The 23,782-nt window shown below is 40.2% G+C and overlaps 1 protein-coding gene across 1 annotated transcript in view; it reads right to left on the bottom strand.

Moving 5' to 3' along the window:
- The window catches only part of dhx29 (DEAH (Asp-Glu-Ala-His) box polypeptide 29), a 35,961-nt gene extending 12,219 nt beyond the window's left edge, over positions 1-23,742 (bottom strand). The window contains exons 1-20 of the mRNA XM_088319766.1: positions 23,455-23,742; positions 20,513-20,586; positions 20,327-20,440; positions 18,162-18,291; positions 16,859-16,998; positions 16,657-16,794; positions 15,854-15,980; positions 15,620-15,784; positions 13,515-13,692; positions 13,313-13,433; positions 10,200-10,580; positions 8,739-9,014; positions 7,213-7,356; positions 6,971-7,147; positions 5,146-5,431; positions 3,986-4,106; positions 3,836-3,920; positions 3,681-3,769; positions 383-511; positions 242-317 (exon numbers count right to left, since the gene is read on the bottom strand). Of these exons, the coding sequence (XP_088175892.1) occupies positions 242-317; positions 383-511; positions 3,681-3,769; positions 3,836-3,920; positions 3,986-4,106; positions 5,146-5,431; positions 6,971-7,147; positions 7,213-7,356; positions 8,739-9,014; positions 10,200-10,580; positions 13,313-13,433; positions 13,515-13,692; positions 15,620-15,784; positions 15,854-15,980; positions 16,657-16,794; positions 16,859-16,998; positions 18,162-18,291; positions 20,327-20,440; positions 20,513-20,586; positions 23,455-23,617 (3,114 nt within the window). The 5' untranslated portion in view covers positions 23,618-23,742. The remainder of the gene's footprint in view (positions 1-241; positions 318-382; positions 512-3,680; positions 3,770-3,835; positions 3,921-3,985; positions 4,107-5,145; positions 5,432-6,970; positions 7,148-7,212; positions 7,357-8,738; positions 9,015-10,199; positions 10,581-13,312; positions 13,434-13,514; positions 13,693-15,619; positions 15,785-15,853; positions 15,981-16,656; positions 16,795-16,858; positions 16,999-18,161; positions 18,292-20,326; positions 20,441-20,512; positions 20,587-23,454) is intronic.
- Between the last annotated feature and the right edge of the window lie 40 nt (positions 23,743-23,782).

Genomic DNA, 23,782 nt, shown 5'->3' with positions numbered 1-23,782 from the left:
TCCCCAAGCTTTCATTAACGGGTTAAGGTACCGTATATTATTAAAAGTCTTTCTGTGTATGGTCTTTCTTTGTAAATATCTCATGTTTCAATGTGGGCACATGCGGCTTGTAGTCAGGTGCGGCTTATGCAAGTACAAAATGTTTGTCTTTTTCTTAAAAAATGTACTGGCTGCGGCTTATAAACAGGTGCACCTTATACTCCGAATTTTAATGTACTTCCTTATAAGCATTGTATTTTACCATAATATGAAGACAGAGCTCTTCCAACGGCACACGAAGTATCTCTGGAATGGAGTATTCCAAAAACGAATCAAATCTGAAGAGAGTGAAAAAAAAAATCATTAAAAGATGATATCAACCGTTATCTATTGTTTACCTTACCTGTACTTTGGGTAAAGTCTGAAGCAGAAGCCGTTGCGGACCCGCCCTGCTCTGCCCTGCCTCTGGAGGGCGCTAGCTTTGGACACAAATGTCTCCACCAAGGAGCTCATTTGGCTGCTTTCGTGGTACCTGAAAGATATAATGGACATTACATAATATGTACTAATGACTTGATATTAAAGATGCAACATAACTAGTTTTTCCTACCGATAAAATCCTGCTTCAGGAGACCGATACCGATACCCTTTGGTTTTAAGTTAAGTCAAGTCAATTTTTATTTGTATAGCCCTTAATCACAAAGAGTCTCAAAGGTCTGCACAAACCACAGACTATTGCAATCTACAGACTATTATTACCCCATCCCCTGATCTGGAACCAACATGAGGGCAAGGAAAAACTCAAAAACCTCAACATGAGGAAAATGAAGAAACCTTGAGAAGGGACCGCACATGTGGCATCTAACCTCGTGAATATATTTCATACATACATATAAAAACATTTTGTGATACATACCGTATTCTTCGCACAGTAAGGCACACCGGATTATAAGACACACCTCCAAAAATAAGTCTTGATACATATTTCATATGAAGGCACAATGGAATTAGCCACATTTAGGCTAATCAGTTTTGATAAAGCTGGTCATGCAAGCTGATCTCGCTCAGTTCTGTGACTCAGGTATCGTAGAATTATTTTCACCTCAGTTTCCATCTCTAGCCACCCATGGTAGCCGATGGCTGCAGGTTATGGCTCGTTACTAGCTGCTATCATCCGACAATTTTAGCTATCTAGCAAGCTAGATACCTAGCTTTCTACAATTTCCTAAATAAGTTCCATATTTGTGCATGAATCAGTTGGAATATACCACTGATCACAATTGCAGAAATTGGATGCAACAAAGTCTTTACGAAGCACACATTATTCTGAAATAAAACGAAAGGCATCGTGGGAAGTAACTCTGTCATCCTGAGAGATACAAATAAATTCATGGTCGCACATATTCAACAACGTTTGTCACTAACAATGCTTAGTTTGTCTTATTTGGTACTGTGACTTAAAATAGTAGATAATGCGATAAGACCTATTGGCTTTTCCTACTTCATTTATATCCCTAGAGCACAGGTGTCAAACAGGCGGCCCGCGGGCCAGATCAGGCCCACCAATGGTTTAAATACGGCCCGCAAGACAACAGTGAGAGAAGCGCAAGAGGAAAATGTCACCAAAGCCAGTTAACACTTGCAAAACAATTGTGGTAGTATTTCTCCATTTGACTTCTTTATTTATTTCTCCCTCTTTTTCTTTCTCCTGTTCACTCTCTTTTTCTCTCTCTTTTCTCTATTTCTCTCTCACCAACTCTTTCTTTTTCTCTGTCTTGTTCTCTTTCTATTTTCTCTCTCTAATTTACATTTTAATTCTCTTTCTTTCTATTTTTCTCTATCTCACCCTCTTTCTTTCCATTTTTTGACCTCTCTCTCTCTCACACCTCACTTTGTCTCTATTTCTCCCGCTGACTCTTTTTCTTTCTGTTGTTTCACTTCTTATTCTTTTTATCTTTCTCTTTTATCACTTTCTTTTTCTCTCTATATTCATTTCCCCCTTCTTCTCCATTCACATCTCTATTTTGCTCTCTCTTTCACTGTTACTCTGTCTTCCTTGTTCTCCCTATCTGTTTATTGCTCTCTCTTTCTCTGTCTTTTTCTCCCTCTCTCTTTCTCTTAAACTTACTAGTCCGGCCCCCATGAGATGTTTTTATAGCATTTGTGGCCCCCAGCTAAAACAAGTTTGACACCCCTGCCCTAGAGGGTTGGTGGGTAGGATTCGGCGCTTTTACATCGCTATCCGTGTTGTTATGCAATTGTGGTCGGTGATAAATATAGACGAATTAATAATTACAAAAATAAGAAAACACACCTGTATGTACCGTAAATTCCGGACTATAAGCCGCTACTTTCAACCCTGCGGCTTATTCAGTGATGCAGCCAACTTATGTAATTTTTCTAATGGCCGCCAGCGGCGCTCGTGTACAAAAGGTAAGATTTAGACCGGTGGAATATATGCGCCGAAGAAGACTGCAACTTCTTAGCTTGTGCACAAATTAAATTAGCGTAGACATATCCTCATCATACCAGCTCAGTAGCCTAGATGGTAAGGCGCCCGCTTTGAGACTGGGAGGTTCGGGTTCGCGCCCCGGCCGAGTCATTCCTAAGACTTAAAAAGTGGTCGGCGGCGCCCTCTGTTGGCTGCGGCTGCATCGGCTCGCTACAACGGGTCAGGTGCAATCGACATTTCGTTCTGTGTACATTGTTACACAGAATGACAATACAAGGAAATTATTATTATTATTATTATCATGCAAATTGCAAAAAGAAAGGCACATGACGCAACTTTCAAGCTAAACGCAATCGAGCAGTCCGATAAAGAAGGAAACTGCTACTGCACGTAAACTTTACTTTGCAAGCGTGTTGCTAGCGTGTTTTTGAATAAGGGAGCGTGGGACGACGTCTATATGGCAAAGTCTCTTTCCCATATTGAAGGAAGACGACTTTGATGACGTCAGTTATAAGGAGGAAGATGAGGACGGTTTACTGTGGTTTCTACATGTACGGTATGATTTTTTAGCAGACCCATTTACAGTGTCACGAGCGTGTTGCTAGTAGCGTGTTGCTACCCTTTCACAGGCACGGTTTGGGATGAAAGTTATAATATTATTATTAAAGCTTTGAAAACTCTCTCGGTGTACCGTCTTTCTTTGTAAATATGTGTAACCATGTATAATATGTATTTGCAACTGTATATTTTTGTAATGTATTTATTTTAGAAACTTATTCTGATATGTTTTGTACGAGCAAATGAGAAAGAAGGGGCGGGGCAAACGCGGGCTGGCGGGAAGTGGAGTAAAGGTGAGGCGTGTTTGTGAACGCGGCCGACAATAGTGGATATATATTTTTACTTTCAACGGGCACCTGGACTCTGCAGGTCTGCATTAAATTTTAAGTACCGGTATCATTTTCCGTTCAATTTGCCGGCTGTGATTTTTGAACTTCATCGGGTATTGGTTAATTTCGTGTTTGAATTGCGTTTTCTAATGTGGGCGCATGCGGCTTATATACAGGTGCGGCTTGTGTATGTACAAAATCGGTTTTCCTCCCGAAATGTGGTGGGTGCGGCTTATAATCAGGTGCGCTCTATAGTCCGGAATTTACGGTATTTCCTACTTTTTTGGAACACAGGGTGCAAATTTTAGGTGACTACGAAATATGAATGTCGTTCATAAACGAAAAAGGAAAATTTCTCTCACTTGTTCTCCTTTGTTTTTCCCGTGTCGATGACAAAAACAACATCAGGAATGGTCACACCCGTCTCTGCGATGTTGGTGGACAACACAATCTAAAAAACAGTTTTAAAAAACAGCATAAATTAAATGTTTTCTTTAATTTTTTTAAGTTGTAGTACCTTCCTAACGCCAGGAGGGGGGACTGTAAAGGCAGCAGCCTGCTCCTTTGACGACAGCGTAGAGTGCAGAGGGACGATCTTAAACCTTAAATTTCAAAACATTTTAAGCGTTAAATCAAACATGGTTTCCATTTGACCTGTGAGTTTCACCTGTTTTTATCCTTAAAGCGTTTGTCTGAGGAAAGGAGGTCAAACAGCTGCTGGATGTGAGACAAACCGGGCAGGAAAACGAGCACGGCGCCATCTAATGTTAAGAATTGTGGAGCTTTATCTAGAACCAAGAAAAAAAAAGCATATTTCAATGAAAATCTCTATATCAGTTGTTCTTAACAAGAGGGTGGGGACCCAAAAGTGGGTGCTCAATCCCTTCTTCCTGTTCAGTCCATAGGTTACATCCCAATTGTATTTGAGAGGGACCAGATCTCATTTTATTGTGATTTTGTTGGTTTTATTTACTTTTTTGTCCATAATAATGTGTCCCAAGAAAGTTAGTGATAAGTGGAAAGAAAAGTGAAAACCGTGACAATAACAAACAAGTCGACGAAGGAAATGATTGCAAAATGCAAGAGAAAAACAAGCTGCAGGTTGAAATATGGCAACTTGATGTTGCCAAAGCCAGGTGCCTCTCACAAAGACACTGTACAGGTACTTGTATTTATTTTTCTCTCTCTCTCTGTGTCTATCTTTTTCTTTTCCTTTGTTGCTCTTTGTCTCTTTCTCTCTGTGTCTTTTAACCTCTTTTGCTCTAACTTCCTTTTTTCCTTTTCTCTTTCTCTCTTCCTACCCTTTGCACTTTCTTTTCTCTTTTCTCTCCTTCTGTCTTTCTATTTCTTTCTTCCTCTCCCTTTCTTTTCCCCCTCTCTCATGACTTTTTATCTTTTGTTTCTCATGCTCTCTCCCTCTCTCTCTTTTTCTTTCTTTGTCCCGTCCTCTCTCCTTTTCCCTTCCTCTTATTTATCTCTTTTTCTTTCTCTTTAATCTACTAGCCCGGCCCCCGACAGAATGTTTGTTCTATCCTGTAGCCCCCCCGAGTTAAAATGAGTTTGACACCCCTGCTCTAAGGAAAGCACCTAGGGCAATTTGATAGGGTGAGGGGTAGGAATGTAAGTAATTGTGGGAGGGAGTCGAATTTTAAGTGGTATATTTCATGGATTTGATCAAATCCTAAAACATCACGCAGTGAAATAAAATGGCCTGAAAATTTAGCGAGTTTAGCGGTTTTATTGAATTTTGTCTTAAATGATATGGTGTGGCTCTTAAGAGAGAAATCAAAATCAAAATATTTTTGCTTTTATGGCTTTTGGGCCTACCGAGGTAGGCGATGAGCTCCACCAGTAGATCCATGTTGATCTTGTTGGGGTTCATATACTGCAGCACCTGGCGAGTTCTTGAGCTAAAGTGGTCCAGGTCCGGACCTAAATCCCAACCGGATGACGAGTCCCTCACGATGACTTCCTGGTGCTGTAAAGTCCTTCCGCCTTTTTGTGTGACGGCAACAGAAACTTCTTCTTCCTCTTCCAGGACCTTCTGGCAGTAGTCCGAGTCCTTCTCCAGGATATAGCCGGTCTCCTCGACAATGTCCTCTAAATGAAACACCTGGGAACAAAAGTAAACTCTGTTTCGTTTAGGCAATTTGTATTTGTAGATTGTCAACCTCAAGAGGATGAAAATCAATTTTTTAACCTCAGTGTGTCTTATATAGTAACTCCTTGTTGTGTAAAAATACTTTATCCAAAAAAAGACTATTGATTGATTTGCAAAAACACATGTACTATTTCTATAAAAAATATATTTTTAGAGAATTACAGTTTTACAAATGTGAAAATATCATCTTCAATTTTGTTTACCACTGTTTCCTTCTTTTGTCACTCCTGTTAACCACTTGGCTGCAGGTTATGGCTCGCTGCCAATGTTCCCTCTAATTTTCCACGGGTCTGAGCGTTCACACAAAGTCGGTGAGAAACACTTGAAACAACAGTGAGCAACCATAATCCCAAGTGTGGCAAGATAATTAATTGTCAAACATGTCATCAAGTTACATTTTGCTCAGTTTCCGGCAATGCAAAATGATTTTTCTCTTTTGAATGAATTGACTCATGTACTATTACAAAGGTTGTACGGCCTACAAACGTCGTTTGTTCTTACAATTCTTTCACAAGATATCCATTTCTTTATTTTTTCCTGATATATTTTGTCGCATAATATTAACATTTTTCGGGGGCTTATTGAGTCGGTTGCAAGATACAGAAATGTACTTAGTCACATTTTTTAGTGGAAGTACCATGTTGGCAACAAGATTCACTTGATACAATTGGAAATTATTTGAATGCAACACAAACTTTTTCTTCTTTTTTTCCGTGTGTTTTTTCTACTTTTTTTTAAATCCCTTTAAAAAAAGTCTCATTGTGTTTATTTTTTCCGAGCTGTTAGTTATTTCTTTTGGTTCTCCATTTACTTTTTTCCTACGTTTCTTTCTTTGCTTTTTTTCTGTCTTTTTAAAAAATGTTTCCTTCTTTTTTTCTCTTCCTTTTCTTTCTTTTTTTTCCCAGCTTTTCACTACTTTTTCATTTTGGTATTTTTTTCTTTTTTGTTCTATTCCCCCTTCTTTTAAGTCATATTGTGCATAGTTTTACATCATATTTGGTCATGTTTGGATTAAAGAAGCAAAAACAACCTGAAGAGCCTTTTAGGACCCGAATGAGCCGGTTCCTTTTAGTGAGCCGAGCCGAAGAAGCCGGTTCTCTACTAACTCTACTTAACTTTGTTCTCGACACATTAGGACACAACGTCAGGGGAACCCGTGTATTTTTACCACTATGCACTGTAACTTTGAAGTCGCTTCTTAATTAGTAATGATATATATATATATATATATATTTATATATATATATATATATATATATATATATATATTTATATAGATTTTTATTACATATTTGTCCCTGATTTACAATTTCAACCTCGATAACACTAAATTTGGGGGACCCATAGATTTCTGTTGGGACCCATAGATTTTTGAGCATGCGAGTCCCCGGGACTCATCACTTTTCCCAGGTAAAATGAACACTGCAGATTGTTTCTTCAATCAATTATTTCAATTATATCACATATGGTTACTTTAAGTTATCAGCTTACCTCAACTGGGAAGGTCCGTCCCGGGATGTTGAGTACGGGGCAGCGGTTGAAATAATTGGAGAACTTCTGGCAATCGGCGGTGGCGCTCATGAGGATGAGTCGCAGGTCGGCCCGCCTGGCGACCAGGTCTTTCAGAATGGTCAGCAGGAAGTCGGACTGAACGCTTCGCTCGTGCACCTGTGGAGCATCGATCACGTGTCGAATTTTCTTATTAAAGGTTTACCGGGGTGCGTTTGTGGTACCTCGTCCACGATGACGTGCGTCAGGGAACTGAGGTGTCGGTCGTGCTGGAGCTTCCGTAGCAGAACTCCGGTGGTGCAGTACAACAAGCGGGTCCATTCGCCCGATTGGTTCTCCATCCTGATCTGGTAGCCGCATAGGGACGACTGTGAATGGGCAAAAGAATGAATTGTACGTTTAGATTAGTCACCGGTAGCATGTGTACTTAAAAGTTTTGGAATTTGGGTTAAAATTGGGCTAAGATTGGTCAAGCATCGATCCCTGAATTATGGAACACACAGACATTCTGTTGTGGAGGGCAAATGCTACTGAAGGACAAAGCTAACTTTATTTACACAGGAAAGCTTACAATAACAATAGCAAAGAGCCATAGCCTGCAGCCAAAAGAGTGGCTAGAGAAGGAAACAGTAAAAAAAGTAGACGATGCTATAATTAATATTCTAAATCCTAAATTTATTTTCTTTAAATCTTATGTTAAATGTTGATGTTTGTTACACTATTTTGTTTTAATTGGCACTCTCATGTTACCGGATAGAAACATTTGTTGGCCTGGGGAGGGATGGGCGCCACCATGACCGCCCAAGACACACCACAAGAAATGGTGCCCCTACGACCATAGTGATTAAGGGAAATCATGTTAAAAACACTCCAAAATAAGTCCTAAAATAATAAAATATGTATATATCTGACAAGGCAGATGGTATATAATTATTTTACTTCCCCTGATTGGATTCATGAATCGTAAACAAGTTTTAAAAAACTATGGTAAAAAGAGCAAAATGTCTATTAAGTAGCGATGGGCAATGAACTAAATCAATTTCCTTTTTTTAATTTTAAAAATGTACAATTTGAATCTTAATGAGGTGCAAAAATATGAAAGAAAAAAACAGTATCCCTGAATTGTAATTGTAAAGTACCCCAAAAGGGCAGCACTTCCTGTGTGGGTTCAAATCCAGCTACCGTACTTCCTGTGCGGAGTTTGTATGTTCTCCCCATGCTTGCGTGGGTTTCCTCCGGGCACTCCGGTTTCCTCCCACATTCCAAAGACATGCATTTCAGGTGGATTGGCCGGTCCAAATTGTCCCTATGAGCGAGCGAGTTGTCTGTCCCTGTGTGCCATGCGATTGGCTGGCAACCAGTTCAGGGTGTCCCCCTGCCCACTGCCTGATGATTGGATAAGCGGTGCAGCTAATGAGATGAGATGAGAAGTACCCCAAAAATGACCACACCTACACAGTCCAGGGGTCACCAACATGCATCCTGGTTCTGAAAATAGCTCACAATGTGGATTTTTTTAGGAAATAATATTCTCAACCCATTTTAGTTTATAGTAATTCTACTTCTAAAATCTACAACTTCGTAATAGCATAGTAGTAACATGATAACTTATCTTAGAAACGCATATCAAACCGGTAGCCCCTCGTGCTAATCAGTAACAATAAATGTGGTTTCGAAAAGACCATAATGTAATCTAAAATGCAGATGCATTAAAAAAAGGAAAATATAAACCTCAACTGGGAGAATTCACCTTGGAACCAGGTCCATCCCGGCAGCCCAGCTCCTGGCTGACCCTGCTGGCCAAACTCATAGCTGAGATCCTTCTAGGTTGCGTGACCACAATGTTGCAGGCCGTGGCCCCCGAGGCCCCCTCCCCTCCGAGCAGCAAATCATCCAGAAGGAACTGCGGGATCTGCGTGCTTTTGCCGCTTCCCGTCTCACCGGCCACCACCACCACACGGTGGCGCCGCAGGGCCTCCAAAATGCGTTGGCGGTGTTGGAAGACGGGAAGTTTCTCTCGCTCAGTCTTAAAAACAAATCCAGAAATAATATTCAAATGCATACTTTTCAATTAATTTTTGTAACCTACAGCAAGGTAATGGCAAATTGCAATCCGGCCCTCTGAATGTAAACATGTTGAAATAATTAGTACAGTACGAACTAGTTCCTTTCCTTTTACGGCAATATCAATACCGCACTGAAACTACCCAGTTGGGACTCAGGAGTACTGTGATCCTTCGTTTTTCATACTTTGCTGCCTCAGTGCATCACGGGTTTAAAATGTTCGGCAATCCATTAACCCATTTCACATATTGCTGTGATCAGGGCCCGACAGGGCACCTTTACATCTGGCTCCAACTCCATTTTGCCGTTATTCCACCAAAAAGTGAACTGCACTTGTACGTCTGCGATCCAATATCCTTGATCGCATATTGTTGAAAGCTAGGATTGACAGTGTGCACTTTTATTGGGCCTAGCAGCCCATTTCTGACTTTATAGCCAACTATAATGAATTGCCCTCCTGCATCTGAGATCCATTACCCCCAGTCCTATACTGCTGCAAGCGGGGACCGTCAGAAGACACTTTTGTGCCGTTCTGGCATTCCAAAACTTAAATGCACAGTTGTGGCTGCGATCCATTATCTCCGGTCGACTATTGCTAAGAGCGAGGGACTGGCAGTGCACTTTTTCGGTACAGACCATTGTGGCCTGCCTAAAATGAACTGCACTGCCTGTGATCGATTAACCCCAGTCAATTATTGCGGAGAGCAGGGGCAGAGAGAGAAAATTTGTGCCATGCGTGGCAGCTCTTTTTTAAAAAATCCTTTCCTCCTTAAATTACAGCACTCGTGCCACTGCGATCCATTATCCCTGGTGAAATATTGCTGCCACCAAGGGCAGCTGCTTTGCGGACTTTTATATAACGCGAGCGTTCCGGTCACCAAAAAACTGCGATAAACAAGGGATTACAGAAGTTTGTGTCAGAAAAATAATGTTTTGGTACTTGGAAGATTTGGTGTTCGAACACTGATCGCGAAGGGATTACAGTCGAGAACCGAGATGTCACTGTATTGTATTATTTTGCTTTAATTCTTACTGTTTTAAAAACAATTCAATGAAAAAGTGGATCATACTTAAATCAATATCCTTTTTGTCCTCAAGTCAAAAGGGTTTGCCCAATTGTGAGTAAACATGTCAGAGTATGTCTTACCAAAAGACTCTGAGCAAGCGATGAACTCCTGAGATGGAGGAGAAGTTCTCTTGACGTCCTCAAAGCATTGTTTTGCTCCTTCTCACATCTTCCCTCAATCTTGCTCTCACCTCCTCCCTTCTCCACAATATCCAGGGTTGCCAGGTTCTCCCAAGAGTCCTCCGCCTCATCCTCGGCAGGGTTGGCAAGCTGGATCGGGCCGTCCGATTGGGACTCTTGGTGATGGTGCTGCTGCTGTTTTAGGCGAGTCAGGAGTCGGGCGATGAACTGGTCTCGGGGCTTGTTGGCGGCACTGCGCGTCTCTTCTCGTTGCTGCAGCTCGCCATCTCGCCACTCCAGCCACACGTCTCGATAGGTGGGGGGGAGGAGCTGGTGCACCGACTGGGGAAACATTCAAAAAGAAATATAGAGCAATGGAGTTCACTTTTTACGTTAGCAATGTACTCTATGTTGCGCTCTATTAGTCGCACCCCCCCAAAAATAGTCTTTTGTCCCCCCCCCCCAAAAAAATATTCATACATATGGCGCACCGGACTATAAGGCGCATGATATCGACCATGTTTATTCATAAAACTGCTACGGTATATATTACTGCAATGCTTAATCGGTCGATTTGTGTCACTGACCACTATCGCGAAACATTGTAAGCAACGGGAATCAAACCCAGGCCACGGTAGTGAGACCACTGACACTTTACCCCAGACCAGTGTTTTTCAACCTTTTTTAAGCCACGGCTAATTTTTTACATTGGAAAATTTTTGCGGCATACCACTAACCAAAAATTTTATAAAATGACACCGAACAGTATGTTTATCCACCCATCCATGCATTGTCTGCACCGCTTATCCTCAGTAGGGTCGCGGGGGTGCTGGAGCCCATCCCAGCTATCTTTGGGCAGTGGGCAGGGGACACCCTGAACTGCTTGCCAGCCAGTTGCAGGGCACACAGGGACAGACAATTCGCTCGCTCATTCACACCTAGGGACAATTTGGACCGGCCAATCAACCTGACATGCATGTTTTTGGAATGTGGGAGGAAACCGGAGTGCCCGGAGGAAACCCACGCAAGCACGGGGAGAACATGCAAACTCCGCACAGTAAGGTTGGTAGCTGGATTTGAACCCATGACCTCAGAACTGTGCCGCACACGCGCTAACCACCGCGCCGCCGTGCTGCCCACAGTATGTTTGATTACAATATAATTTATAATACCCCCAGTTTTTACAGCACAGACACTTGACAATGACATAATATTTGCAGAAAATGATTCATAAATGTTTTATACAATTTTAAATTTTAAAAAGTGACATTGGATAATTTCTCATGGCACACCCGACGATCTCTCACGGCACACTAGTGTGTCGCGGCACAGTGGTTGAAAATCACTGCCCTTGACAACCAGTGGTGCAGATGACATTCGAAAAGGTATTAGATTAGAGTTTAGTTCATTAGCACACAATCTTTACTTATGGTGCCAGAAACACTGATTTTCAAAGTAAATTATGTTCATCACTCTGGTAGGTGAAGAAGTGGAGAGATCAGTGTTTCTGGCACTCAGAGTAAAAAATGTGTGATGATGAGATCTCTAATACCTTTTCGAATGGCACCTGTACCACAGTGGTAAAAGTTCGGCACTCTCACTGCCATGACTCGGGTTCGAATGCCACTACATACAATATGGTCAGCGATGTATATAGTATAGATTGATCAATCATTGCACTAATATGGTAACATACCGTAAAACCTCGTGTAGTAATGCACACCTATTGAGACTGTGCGGATTTCCCATCTTATCCACCAATATTCTGTTGTTATAAGGCAAACTTTCAAATTTTGCGCCAATTTGGGGTTTTTAGGGGCGCTATATATTCGGGAAAATACAGTACTCTTTAAATAATAGCATTCATCCTAACAGCAACAAGTTTAATTTATTTTTAAGAATTTTTCCATCCAAACATGTTTTTTGAACTTAATGGTCTTATTTTCATCGTTTTATATCTCAGTTTGCTCAGATTAGAAGGCATATCAAATTTTAGTTCATTTAAGGAAATCTTGATTTAAAAAAGAAAAGAAAAATGACATTGATCATTTTGTGTTTATATTTGTTTATTATTTTTAATAAGTATTTAAAGACAGTACTTCATTTTATTAATATTCAAACAGCCAAATATGAAACGGAGAATATTTTTTCATGTGTATCCATCCAGTACTTCCCAAAGGACATTTTTTCAATTTTTATGTTTATTTAACTGACAAATTTGTCTTTGGAATTTATTGTTTTTGCATAAAACATTTTTTTAAATTAATTTAGTTTTTTCCAAACCAAACATTCAGGAAAAAAATAAAAAATAAATATCTTCCACGTTTTCCTAAAATTGCCGACATTTTTTTCGCCTTATGTATAACAATCATCGTCAATTTTGAATATTAAATATGTTTCATTGCATTGCAATTTGTCAATGTCATGTGAAAAACACTTATTTCCAAAATTCGTTTGTTTCAGAACAGAAAAACACTAATAGTTAATAGTAGTCCAAAATATATATATATATATTAAACATAAAATTTACTATACATTTAATATGTAAATATTCAAAAAAGTATTACTTTTGAAATAATTATTTCAATAAAACAGAGTATTGATTTAAATAATGCACTTTCTTCACTTTCCTCATGTTAAGGTTTTTGAGTTTTTCCTTGCCCTCATGTAGGTTTTAGATCAGGGGATGGTGTAATAATAGACCGTGGTTTGCAATAATCTGTGGTCTGTGCAGCCCTTTGAGACTCTTTGTGATTAAGGGCGTCACAAATAAACATGACTTGACTTGCTTGGTCATTGTAATTTTTTTAGTAAAACCGATTTTTTTTTCAGTGCTTGACTGAGTTCATTTAACCCTATATCCAATAAAAAAACCTGGTAATAACATTGTAACAACATAAAAATAAACATGAATCGTTGTTATTTTAGAAATGCATATAAAACTGGGTGCCCTTTGCGCTAATTACGAACAAAAAGTATCTCTGAGCTTCAAAAAGGTTGGAGACCCCTGATTTAAACGATCATAGCTGCAGGGACTTTCACAGTGCCCCCTAGTTGTCAACTTCATTCACTACCTGCCCTTTCACCAGGTTGTAGAGTGCCAAAGTGGCGCCCAGATGCTGAGCCTGCATGGAGTCCTCAGTCAGGATGGTTGGACACACTTCCAAGACGTCTTCCGTCCTCTGGACGCGGACCCTCAATGTCAACCGAAACCAAAATTTAACACAATGGTAAACAGTCAGGGGAGCAAATAAATAAACAAGAAACATCACATACTTGCACCGCCAGTATCTTCCCGCAGCCACTTTATGGAAGGCCGGTGCTGGACTCTTGGGAAGGTTTTTGCGCACCCAGTCAATGAGGAACTGTTTGGGGGACTTGCCCGTCCAACTGCGTGCCGTGTAGTCAAAATCCCGGATGTCTTTAGGCTCGTTCTTCTTCTTTTGCTGCGTAACTAAAAAGGTGGTCATCAGTATGTTAAATAAAACAAACCTAAAAAACAACTCAAAATTTGGGTTTTACAGTAGTATATTACGGTAAGTGTGCAATAATTGAGCACAATATCAAAACATTGAATGCAACCTTTCTCGACCCACAAGACACCGACGGTCTATTTTTAGAAACAATATCCAAATCACTTGAGCGGGCGTTTTACAATGATACAGTAATTCTCGATGGTTCTTGCGCAGAGGTAAGGCGCATCTTCATTCATTTATTGTCATGATTACTGATGCGGGGCACCCGAGTCTGCTCTGTTGGCGCCAACAGCCGCCGACGCAAATTGGCTGCTTCCTCTTTTTTAAACCCCCGCTTTCCTGTCAACATTTGTCGGATCGTCTGTGAACCTACGCTACACGCTAGGCAAACTTTTGTGACTCCTGACTCTATCCTGCCCTGTTCTCCACCTGATTCCCGTTGCCGACCTTTTTCTGAACCCGTTTACGTTTTTGCTCCTCCGCCCCAGCCATCGACCTGTTTTTTTCTCGTTTTCAACATTGCCTTCGCTAAACACGGAAGTGCCACTTCCGCGTTCCCAGCGATCTGCTATCCGTGACTGACGATCCCTGGATCGTGGGTTAAAGCCTTTCCTTCTTCTAAATAAAGCTGAGTAAAATAAATGCAATTGGGTCCCATCTCCGTTCCTGGTACGTAACATTTATTTTCCCCACCTTGCCCACACTGAAATGTGAGTTGAGCTGAGAAGAGGAGGACAAAGTTGCCTATCATGCTGAATTTCACAAAAATCATTCAGCCCATTCCACTCATCTTCATGTAGTGGGCAGGGGACACCCTGAACTTGTTTGCCAGCCAGTGGCAGGGCACACAGAGACAGACAACTCCCTCGCTCATTCACACCAAGGGACAACTTGGACCAGCCAATTAACCTGAAATGCATATTTTTGAAAAGTGGGAGGAAACCAGAGTGCCCAGAGGAAACCTACACAGGCACGAGGAGAACATGCATACTCCACACAGGGAGGTTGCAAAAAAATCTCAATACGACAGAGACCAATGTTAGAAAATGAAAAGAACAAAAAGATATTTTCGTGACCATAAGGCACTCATAAAAGTCTCGGATTTTCTTCAAACTGTCCGGTGCGCCGTATCCTGCAGTGCTTCTTGTAGAGCGGCAGATATAGACCTCAGTAGCCTTAGGTTTGGGCGCCTGCCCCCGAAACTGTGAGATCTCAGGTTTGAACCTTGGCCGTGTCAAGACTTACAAATCTGATGTTTTTTACGCGATCGTTCACAACAAAATGCTATATGTGGGCGTTCTGCTGTGACTTTTATGCCTTCTCCCGTGTTAGCCACAAGTTTCCAACAAGCAGAAGAGGACACACGACATCAAAAGCAACCCATTGTATGCGGAAGTAGTCATGGATGCTAACGCCGTAGCGTATCTAGCAACTTGAAAGTTATTGTTATCCTCTTGCTGCATTTGTTTCATGAAACTGTGTCATTTTTCCACCTGGACCAGAACTACAGCGGCGTTGAAAGTTCCAACGGATTATAATGAAAAGAATGGATTGGCCACGTTTGGGGTAACATGTCTGCTGGGACTGTTGTTCTAACTACTGAAAAGTGACTCTAAAAAGTGAATAAAGTGAACCTTTTAATTGAGATTTAGAGAAGCTGTTCAGAAACGGAGGATGAGGTTTTTGATGGTTTTGTTTGATAAAGAAATGGTGCCCCTACAACCCAATGATCAAGAAATGAATTCTATCATGGCTGCTGGTATTCAACATGTTTGGAAATTACATGTTTAGTTTGAGCTGAGAAAAAGCAAAACAAAATTTCAAACCGATTTTCAATCAGAACTTTTCGGTGTGCGTTATACATGAATAAATACGGTAATCAAAGATACTCCTTGTAAACTCTACCTTTTTCTGCCGGGGCTTCTTTTTCTGCCTTTTCAAATAATCGGAAACCAATTTCATCTTTCTCGTCATTGACCGATGGATTCTTCTTCTTCTTCTCCATTTGGGGCACCTCCACCACTTTAATGGCTGGATTGAAAACAGGGTGCGACTCTAGAGGCTTCATTTCTAACACAAAAATATGGTCAGGTTTATTTACATCACGATAGTTGAATTATACGAAGTCACGTGAATAACCTTGCTGTATGACGCGTATTCTGTCTTGCGCCATCCGCTGAGCCGCCTTGTCTCCTTTGGTTTTGGCCGCCATTGCGGTTTCTTTTGCGTCATAAAGCTGAGCAGTCAGGATCAAGTAACGATCGTTCTGCAACATGGATGTCATTCGTTCAATTTTTGAATATGTGAAGTTCCATCCATCCATCGTCTTCCGCTTATCCGAGGTCGGGTCGCGGGGGCAGCAGCCTTAAAAGGGAAGCCCAGACGTCCCTATCCCCAGCCACCTCCTCCAGCTCATCCGACGGGATCCCTAGGCATTCCCAGGCCAGCCTAGAGACAAAATCCCTCCAGTGTGTCCTGGGTCGCCCCCGGGGCCTCCTGCCGGTGATACATGCCCGGAACACCTCCCGAGGGAGGCATCCTTATCAGATGCCCGAGCCCCCTCAACTGGCTCCTCTCAATGCGGAGGAGCAGTGGCTTTATTGAGTCCCTCCCGGATGACTGAGCTTCTCACCTTATCTCTAAGGGAAAACCCAGACACCCTACGGAGGAAATTCATTTCGGCCACTAGTAATATGTGAAGTTATACACCATTTTTAAATCATATATGAATGGAAATAGCTTTTTTTCATTCAAAAAACAAAAAATGCTACCTTAAAAAAAAAATGATACAATGCGAATTAAAACCCCCTAGTATGTATTATTCAGTGCCCCTACCGGTGTAAAAATTCTTCATAAATTAAAAAAAAAACATAAAAGATCCTAGATCCACAATAGATGCTAGTTCTAATGTTGAATCAATTAAATGATTTAAATTCACATACCGGATCAAACTTCTCATCCAATTCGGGGTTGCGTTGCAAGACCTTTGGTCCCTCTTCCTCACCATCTTCCTCATCACTGCTCTGCTCAGCATACCTTAAGATCCAATCCTTCATGCGTGCGTCCTCGTCTTCTACGGACTGGATTATAAAATTTTAAATATACGGCAAGACAAGATTACCTACAGTTTTAACAACTGTACACCTTGGCGGCGTCTCGAGAAGGGGGTATTTTAGGTAGATCTGGGCTCGGTGTTCTGGGTCGAACTGGAGGAGGCTGGTACTTCGGTCTGCTCTTCTGGCTCTCCTCCTGCATCTGCTGGCTGAAACCATCCGGCAGCTCCTCTGAAAATACATGACATATTTTAAAACGGGGGTCTCAAACTCTATTTATTTAGGGTCCGAATCGGGTTTTCCACAAGAAAAAACATTCCACTGCACTCAAATATCATCATTATTTTTTTAATTACTACATAAGATCTAAAAATGTAAAAAAAAACTGATGAGAATAAATCAGTCAGTCATAAATCAATATATAATTTGCGGGTAATACACTTACATTAAAGGGACAGTGAGCGTTTTTTGACAACTAGATATTGCTGTTTTGTGTGGTGCAACCAAAAACGAGTGCTATAAGCAAAAGGAAGAATACAAATTACAGAAACTCAAAGTAACCACAGAGCACCATTTTTCTTCTAGTTTTTTGGTCAGCCTTTTGTCTTTTTATATTGGGTAGCAGCAAGACGACTGAAGATTATGTCCGTTATCTTAAGATTAAGCTAATGTTATGTAAAATAAAGGCAAAGTATTTTCAAACATGCACCTTTATATTATAGTTCATGTGTGATTGTTTATTTTTAAACTCGATATTGCATATCTGTCAACCTTAGCCAGTTGTACCATTAATAATGATTGCAAAGTGATAATAAACCTTACAAACACGATGCAGCACCTATTTACATAAGATTATTTGTGTAAACAAGTGTATTTTATTCACCCGCCCACCCAAAAAAGATTCCAGCAGCATCTTTCAGAGTTTTTTCCCTAATTGTTATATTAAATCGTTTGTGTTAACCTTATAGTCTGTTACCAGTGCCATCCGAATAAGAGACGAAATGGGCAAAACGAAATTGGTCCTATGTCAAGTCAAGTCTATTTGTATAGCCCTTAATCACCATCCCCTGATCTAAAACCAACATGAGGGCAAGGGAAAACTCAAAAAGATCAACATGAGGAAAATGAATTAACAAACGTTTTTTACCCTTCTGTACAAAAGCTGTTAAACAGCATACTCAATTTGAAATGATCGAAAAACTTAGAAAATACGGGGAAAACGTACAAGTTGACAGTGATGCCGTTTTTTCTTTGAAGGAAGATTTCTGAAAACCACCAGGAGATGCTTTATAAATCACACTGTCCATTCAAAACATTCATATTAGAGCGGGGGCTTTAAACTATCATCCTGCGGGCTATTGAAGGAGAACAACCATAGAAAGTTGTGCATCTACCGTCTCGGAGGTTCAGGCAGAGCCAGTCGAGGGCGGAGTGGAGATCCCCGCCGTAAAGCACGCTGCTCTTCATGGCTTCCTCGATATGTTCCCGCTTGAAATCGAACTTCTGGAGTGCCGTGTACAGATCCTGCATGTGCCCAACAGTAAAAAACACAATCCAAAAAGCTCAAACTAAATGACAGCTAAACACTGTGTGGCTGTTAAAGGTCATTCCTATACAGTAGAGCCCCGGGATATGACATAAATTCGTTTTGAAGCGGGGAATTGGGAAGTAAAATTGCCATACAGCAGGGTATACAAACCTATGGAAATGTTTTGGGGGGGTTGCTTGATAGATTGCACACGCGTGGTCGCGGTTTTCTTTCATTCTAGGATGGAAACAGTGAACGTAAGAAAAAAAAACTGTTTCAAATACAGTCCAAATGCCAACCCAACCCCAAGAAAGATTTTTTAAAAATTGAACGTGTCTGAGAGAGACACATACGTGCACGAGCCATACAAAACAGAGGCTGCAATAATGATTTCAGCCAGAAGAGGGAGTCAGCAAGTACAATATTTTGAAGTAACTGACACTACCTTTAATAAATCATTCATCCATCCATTGTCTGCACAGCTTATCCTCAGTAGGGTCGCGGGGGTGCTGGAGCCCATCCCAGCTATCTTCAGGCAGTGGGCAGGGGAAACCCTGAACTGGTTGCCAGCCAATCGCAGGGCACACAGAGACAGACAACTTGCTCGCTCAGTCACACCTAGGGACAATTTGGACCAGCTAATAAACCTGACATGCATGTTTTTTGGAATGTGGGAGGAAATCCACGCAAGCACGGGGAGAACATGCAAACTCCACACAGGAGGTTCGATCTCATGACCTCAGAACTGTGTCGCACACGCGCTGACCACTGCGCCGCCGTGCTGCCCTTAATGAATCATACTAGAATAAAAGTCACAAGCCCTTATTGTTCAGACCTGACTAAGGCCATGATACCGCAGTCTTTGTTATAGTACTGAGTGTTCTTGTGTGATGATCATACCTTTTTATAATAATTTGAGTACATCTCATTATCTCATCTAATTAGCTGCACCGCTTATCCTCAGTAGGGTCGCGGGGGTGCCTGAGCCCATCCCAGCAATCTTCGGGCAGTGGGCAGGGGACAGCCAATCGCAGGGCACACAGGGACAGACAATTCGCTTGCCCATTCACACAATTTGGACTGGCCAATTAACCTGAAATGCATGTCTTTGGAATGTGGGAGGAAACCGGAGTGCCCGGAGGAAACCCACGCAAGCACGGGGAGAACATACAAACTCCGCACAGGAATTCCGGTAGCTGGATTTGAACCCACACAGGAGGTTCCCAAGACCTTAGAACTGTGCCGCACACGTGCTAACCACTGCGCCGCCGTGCTGCCCATTACCGGTACATGATCTGACTAATGTGAAAAGTGTTTGGATGGTTAAAGGGAAGCAAGATAAGCTCCGAATCCCCCCTCCTTCTGTTTTGTCAATTGTTTATCAAAACGGTCTATTTTCAATTTATTGTAACCTTGTTTCTGATGAATAGTAGGGAAAAAAATGCCCATCAATCATTAAAAATGACATACACAAAAAAGAAAAAATAAATTTTCCAGATCATCGATTAGTTACTGCCATATTCCTTAACCACTGTAAAAACTGTTGTATTTTGCAAGGTTAGTTTCCATGGTTATCATCTTTTTTCTTCTCCCTTTAGCATCACTACAAGCGTTAGGGACCATAACGAATAAGTACAGTAGGAAAAAAAAATACAGTATTGTAATATTGTACAATTGTGATTGTACAAAGCACATGAGATCCTGAACTAAATGAGATGAGAGAAAGGCATTGTGGGAAGGAGTTAAGCCAATACCGTATCAGATTTTTCAAGATGATGTGCCGCAAACCGATAGCAGAACAATATTTTATATGATGTCAACCAATATCCGACAGGCATCTTAAAGATAAAATACATACACAAAATCACACAGAAGCTTGAATTTTATAAGTCATAGTTTGTGGTTGATGGCATATAATGGGGTTGATGCTTTAAAGTGGGGCCCTAAAAAACATCAAAACCGTAAAGTGAAAACTTCGTGAAGGGGGGACGCACTATCCCCGGGATCTACTGTAAATATGTTCAACCTCACCAAAAGTTTTTTGGTGGTGAGTCTTCCCGAAACAGGTCCTTTGTCGCCATTCTCTTGCCGGAAGTCATTGATCAGCTTGATAATTTTTTTCTCTAGGTCGGCTTGAATGGAAACCTACAGCAGAGGACATTTTTGTGGATTTTCAAAATAAAACATTTATTAAAAAAAAAAAGAAATCTGGCTTACTTTAAGGATGGATTTGTCCGACGCACCCCCTGTGTCCACCTGGGCAGTGTTGGCCAGACTGTAAGTCTTTGGAGCTGCAAAGCATATTTCATTATTTTTAAAGTTACTTTGCTGTGGTCAGGGTTGGGTAGGGTTACTTTAACTGGATTACTTTCAAATACTTTTGGATGACTCCAATACCAAATATGCTAATAAAAGACAAAAGAAACTAAATATAAATAAAATTACTAAATTTTGTGCAGGCTTGGGGAGTAACAGAATACATGGAACGGCAAAAATGATGTTGGCGAGCTGTTTGGATTTATTTTCATTTTGTTTCTGTGGCATTTTATGTTAGTTTTGCCAGAGATCAAAGAGATCAAAGCCAGGAGAGAAAGTTTACCGCATGTTGTCAGTCATCATTTTATTCATATTTAATTTCTTTTGTCTTTTATTAGCATATTTGGTATTGGAGTCATCCAAAATGAATTGAAAGTAATACAGTTAAAGTAACCCTACCCAACCCTGGCTGTGGTAATTATTTGCCAATATGACACAAAGATGATGCAAAAATGGGGTTTACACAAGAAAAAAAAGACCAAATTGCACGTTAGATTAGGCCCTCTGAAATATATCGAATTCATTAGATAAATTTAGAATAAAATAAAATTGTCTTTATAGTCATTGCTTACAATGTAATGTACATTGTTTACAGCTTAAGGCAGGTGAAATCAAATCTAATACCAAGTCTACAAAAAAAAAATGAAACAAAATAATAAACACTGTATGAATTAGAGGCAATTTGAAACAAATGTTAATTTACTTTTTTTACTTATATCACATTTTGGTCCATTTGAAAACGTTCTATCTGAAAACCATAGCACTCTCCAAAGACATTGAAAATAATTAATAAAAAGGATGTTTACAGCTTACAATGGATCCTCAGTTAAAACCGGTAGATCACTACTAATTCCATGAAACTCTTTTGCTACATTCGTGAAGATTTTTTTTATCATGATGCATGAAAAATGACATTTTATTTTCACTATATCTTTTCATCCATCCATCCATTATTTGCACTGCTTATCCTCAGTAGGGTCACGGGGGGTGCTGGAGCCCATCCCAGCTATCTTCGGGCAGTGGGCAGGGGACACCCTGAACTGGTTGCCAGCCAGTCACAGGCCACACCTACGCTCATTCACACCTAGGGACAATTTGGACCGGCCAATTAACCTGGCATGCATGTTTGTGGAATGTGGGAGGAAACCAGATTGCCCGGGTAGAACATGCAAACTTCACACGGCGAGGCTGCCCTGCCACCTTTAATCTTTTCAGTTCAAACAAATATAAATCTGATTAATGTGTTCAATTTTTAAGACTTTCAAAAATTGGATTTAAGCCATTTTAATGTCAATTAAGGCCTTTTTTTTAAGAGTAGTGAATTTAATGCCTTTTAAGACTTGTTAAGGATTTCCGGGTACCCTGGATAAATATGTAACAAATAAATAGTAGAATAAATAAGACAAACGAAGAATATTTCAATATGAATAATTGTGATTTTAAAAACAAAACGTTTTAGTATTTATTTTATTGTGAAATTAAGGCTTGAGTTTGAATGGGGTAAAGTTGAATAAATCAAAACTGGTTTTAATTATCAAAAAAAGTTAAACTAGTTAATTGTTGCATATTAGTCAAAAGCTATCAGTCGCTATTGTTTGTCTGCACAAGCTAAGAGTGTTAACATTGTGTTAAAATTGATCTAGTTTACTCATACCTGTCCACCTTTACGATTTCATACCTGTCAACTTATACATATTCCTCGTATTTTACAAGTTATTTTTATTATTTTAAATATTTATTATATATTGCTATGTATACTAAACAACACAAAATCTACTGCAAGTGGGGAAAGCATTTGAAAGAAAGATGCCACAATATTTGTTTGTGTTATTTATTTGGTAAATAAAATAAACTTGTTTTCACATACTATCTACATTTTTATTCTACTGTTTTGCTATGAGTATATAGGTGGCACGTTGCGTTTGTAAGGTTTATTATCGCTTAATAAGGGGAATTGCAATCATTTATAGGGGGAGCCATACGCTGAAGTTGACATGCCATTTTTATCTTATTTAAACTTCAGAAATGAATAGAATTTCTTTATAACGTACAATTTCTTCCCTACCTTACGTGATTGTTTTTTTTCATTAAACGTCATTCTCTTTTGTCAATACCTTTTCATAAATCTTGCGAGATGATGCATGTGCATTGATCATTACTGGTGCTGAATTTGGACATTGTAAGATAGGTGGAAATTGAGATTGAAATTGAGCAGTATCACACAGCATTACACTGGACGTTTGTTCATGTCATAATATATTTTTAGGACTTTTTAAATAAATTCAGATTTATTTATGTATATTTTTTATGAATAAGGTTTTGTTTATAGCTGGGAGGAACTAAATGATACAGTGTCCCTTTAAAATAAGGACAAATATTAACCTCTTTTCTGGTCTAAGAATTGGTCCAACCATTGGGTTTTGTGTTGTTCTTTTCTAGAAAAAAATTGCCCTGGAACATTTGGGATTTCCTAGGATGGAAGACATCAAAATTGTGTTTTTATTTGAATGAGGGTTCGTACCAGTGCTTGAAATCCTTGAGAACGCTTGAATAATAATGATGTGTTTTCAAGGTTTGAAAAGTGCTTGAATTTTAGGCTTTATAATAATCTGTACAGCCCTTTAAAATGTATTGTGATTGAAAGATATAGAAATAAACATGACTTGAATTGTAAAGTTAAAAAAAGACAAAATAAAAAAGCGATATTTGGAGTTTGGGAGAGTATGCAGGTAGTGTCCGCTCCACAGACAGACAGAGTCATACGCTTCCACATTGGAAAAACAAAATAGCATATACATAACGATATTTAGTTTTAAAACCAACTAAGAAATATTTTATATCACCTTTGGATTTGTTATCTTTCGCTGTTTTGCTGCCCGGTGCCTTTTTCGACTCGTCCGCAGCGCCATTCCCAACTGTGGGTGCACTAGCCCGGCCTGGCACCGCCGCTGCCCCCGGTGTTACAGCGACCGCAGGGGGTGTCGATTTTTTCTTCTTACCGCCCATTAAAGGACAGAAAACAACCTTGTTGTGACCTTGAAAAAACAGTCAAAAATGAACAAGCCACGCAATACTTGCGTCAGGTCTTGTTTGTGTTGGGTATCGTTTTCTGCTTTTTTTTTGCAGCTTTTCGGCTTCCGTAGGTGACGTTCGTAGAACGCGTTGCATTGT

Source organism: Urocampus carinirostris, chromosome 16 (assembly GCF_059441175.1).
Source record: "Urocampus carinirostris isolate Australia breed hairy pipefish chromosome 16, RoL_Ucar_1.0, whole genome shotgun sequence".
Classification (NCBI taxonomy): Eukaryota; Metazoa; Chordata; class Actinopteri; order Syngnathiformes; family Syngnathidae; genus Urocampus; species Urocampus carinirostris.
Note: the sequence above shows the minus strand (reverse complement) of the source record. Positions and strands in the feature narration are given on the sequence as shown.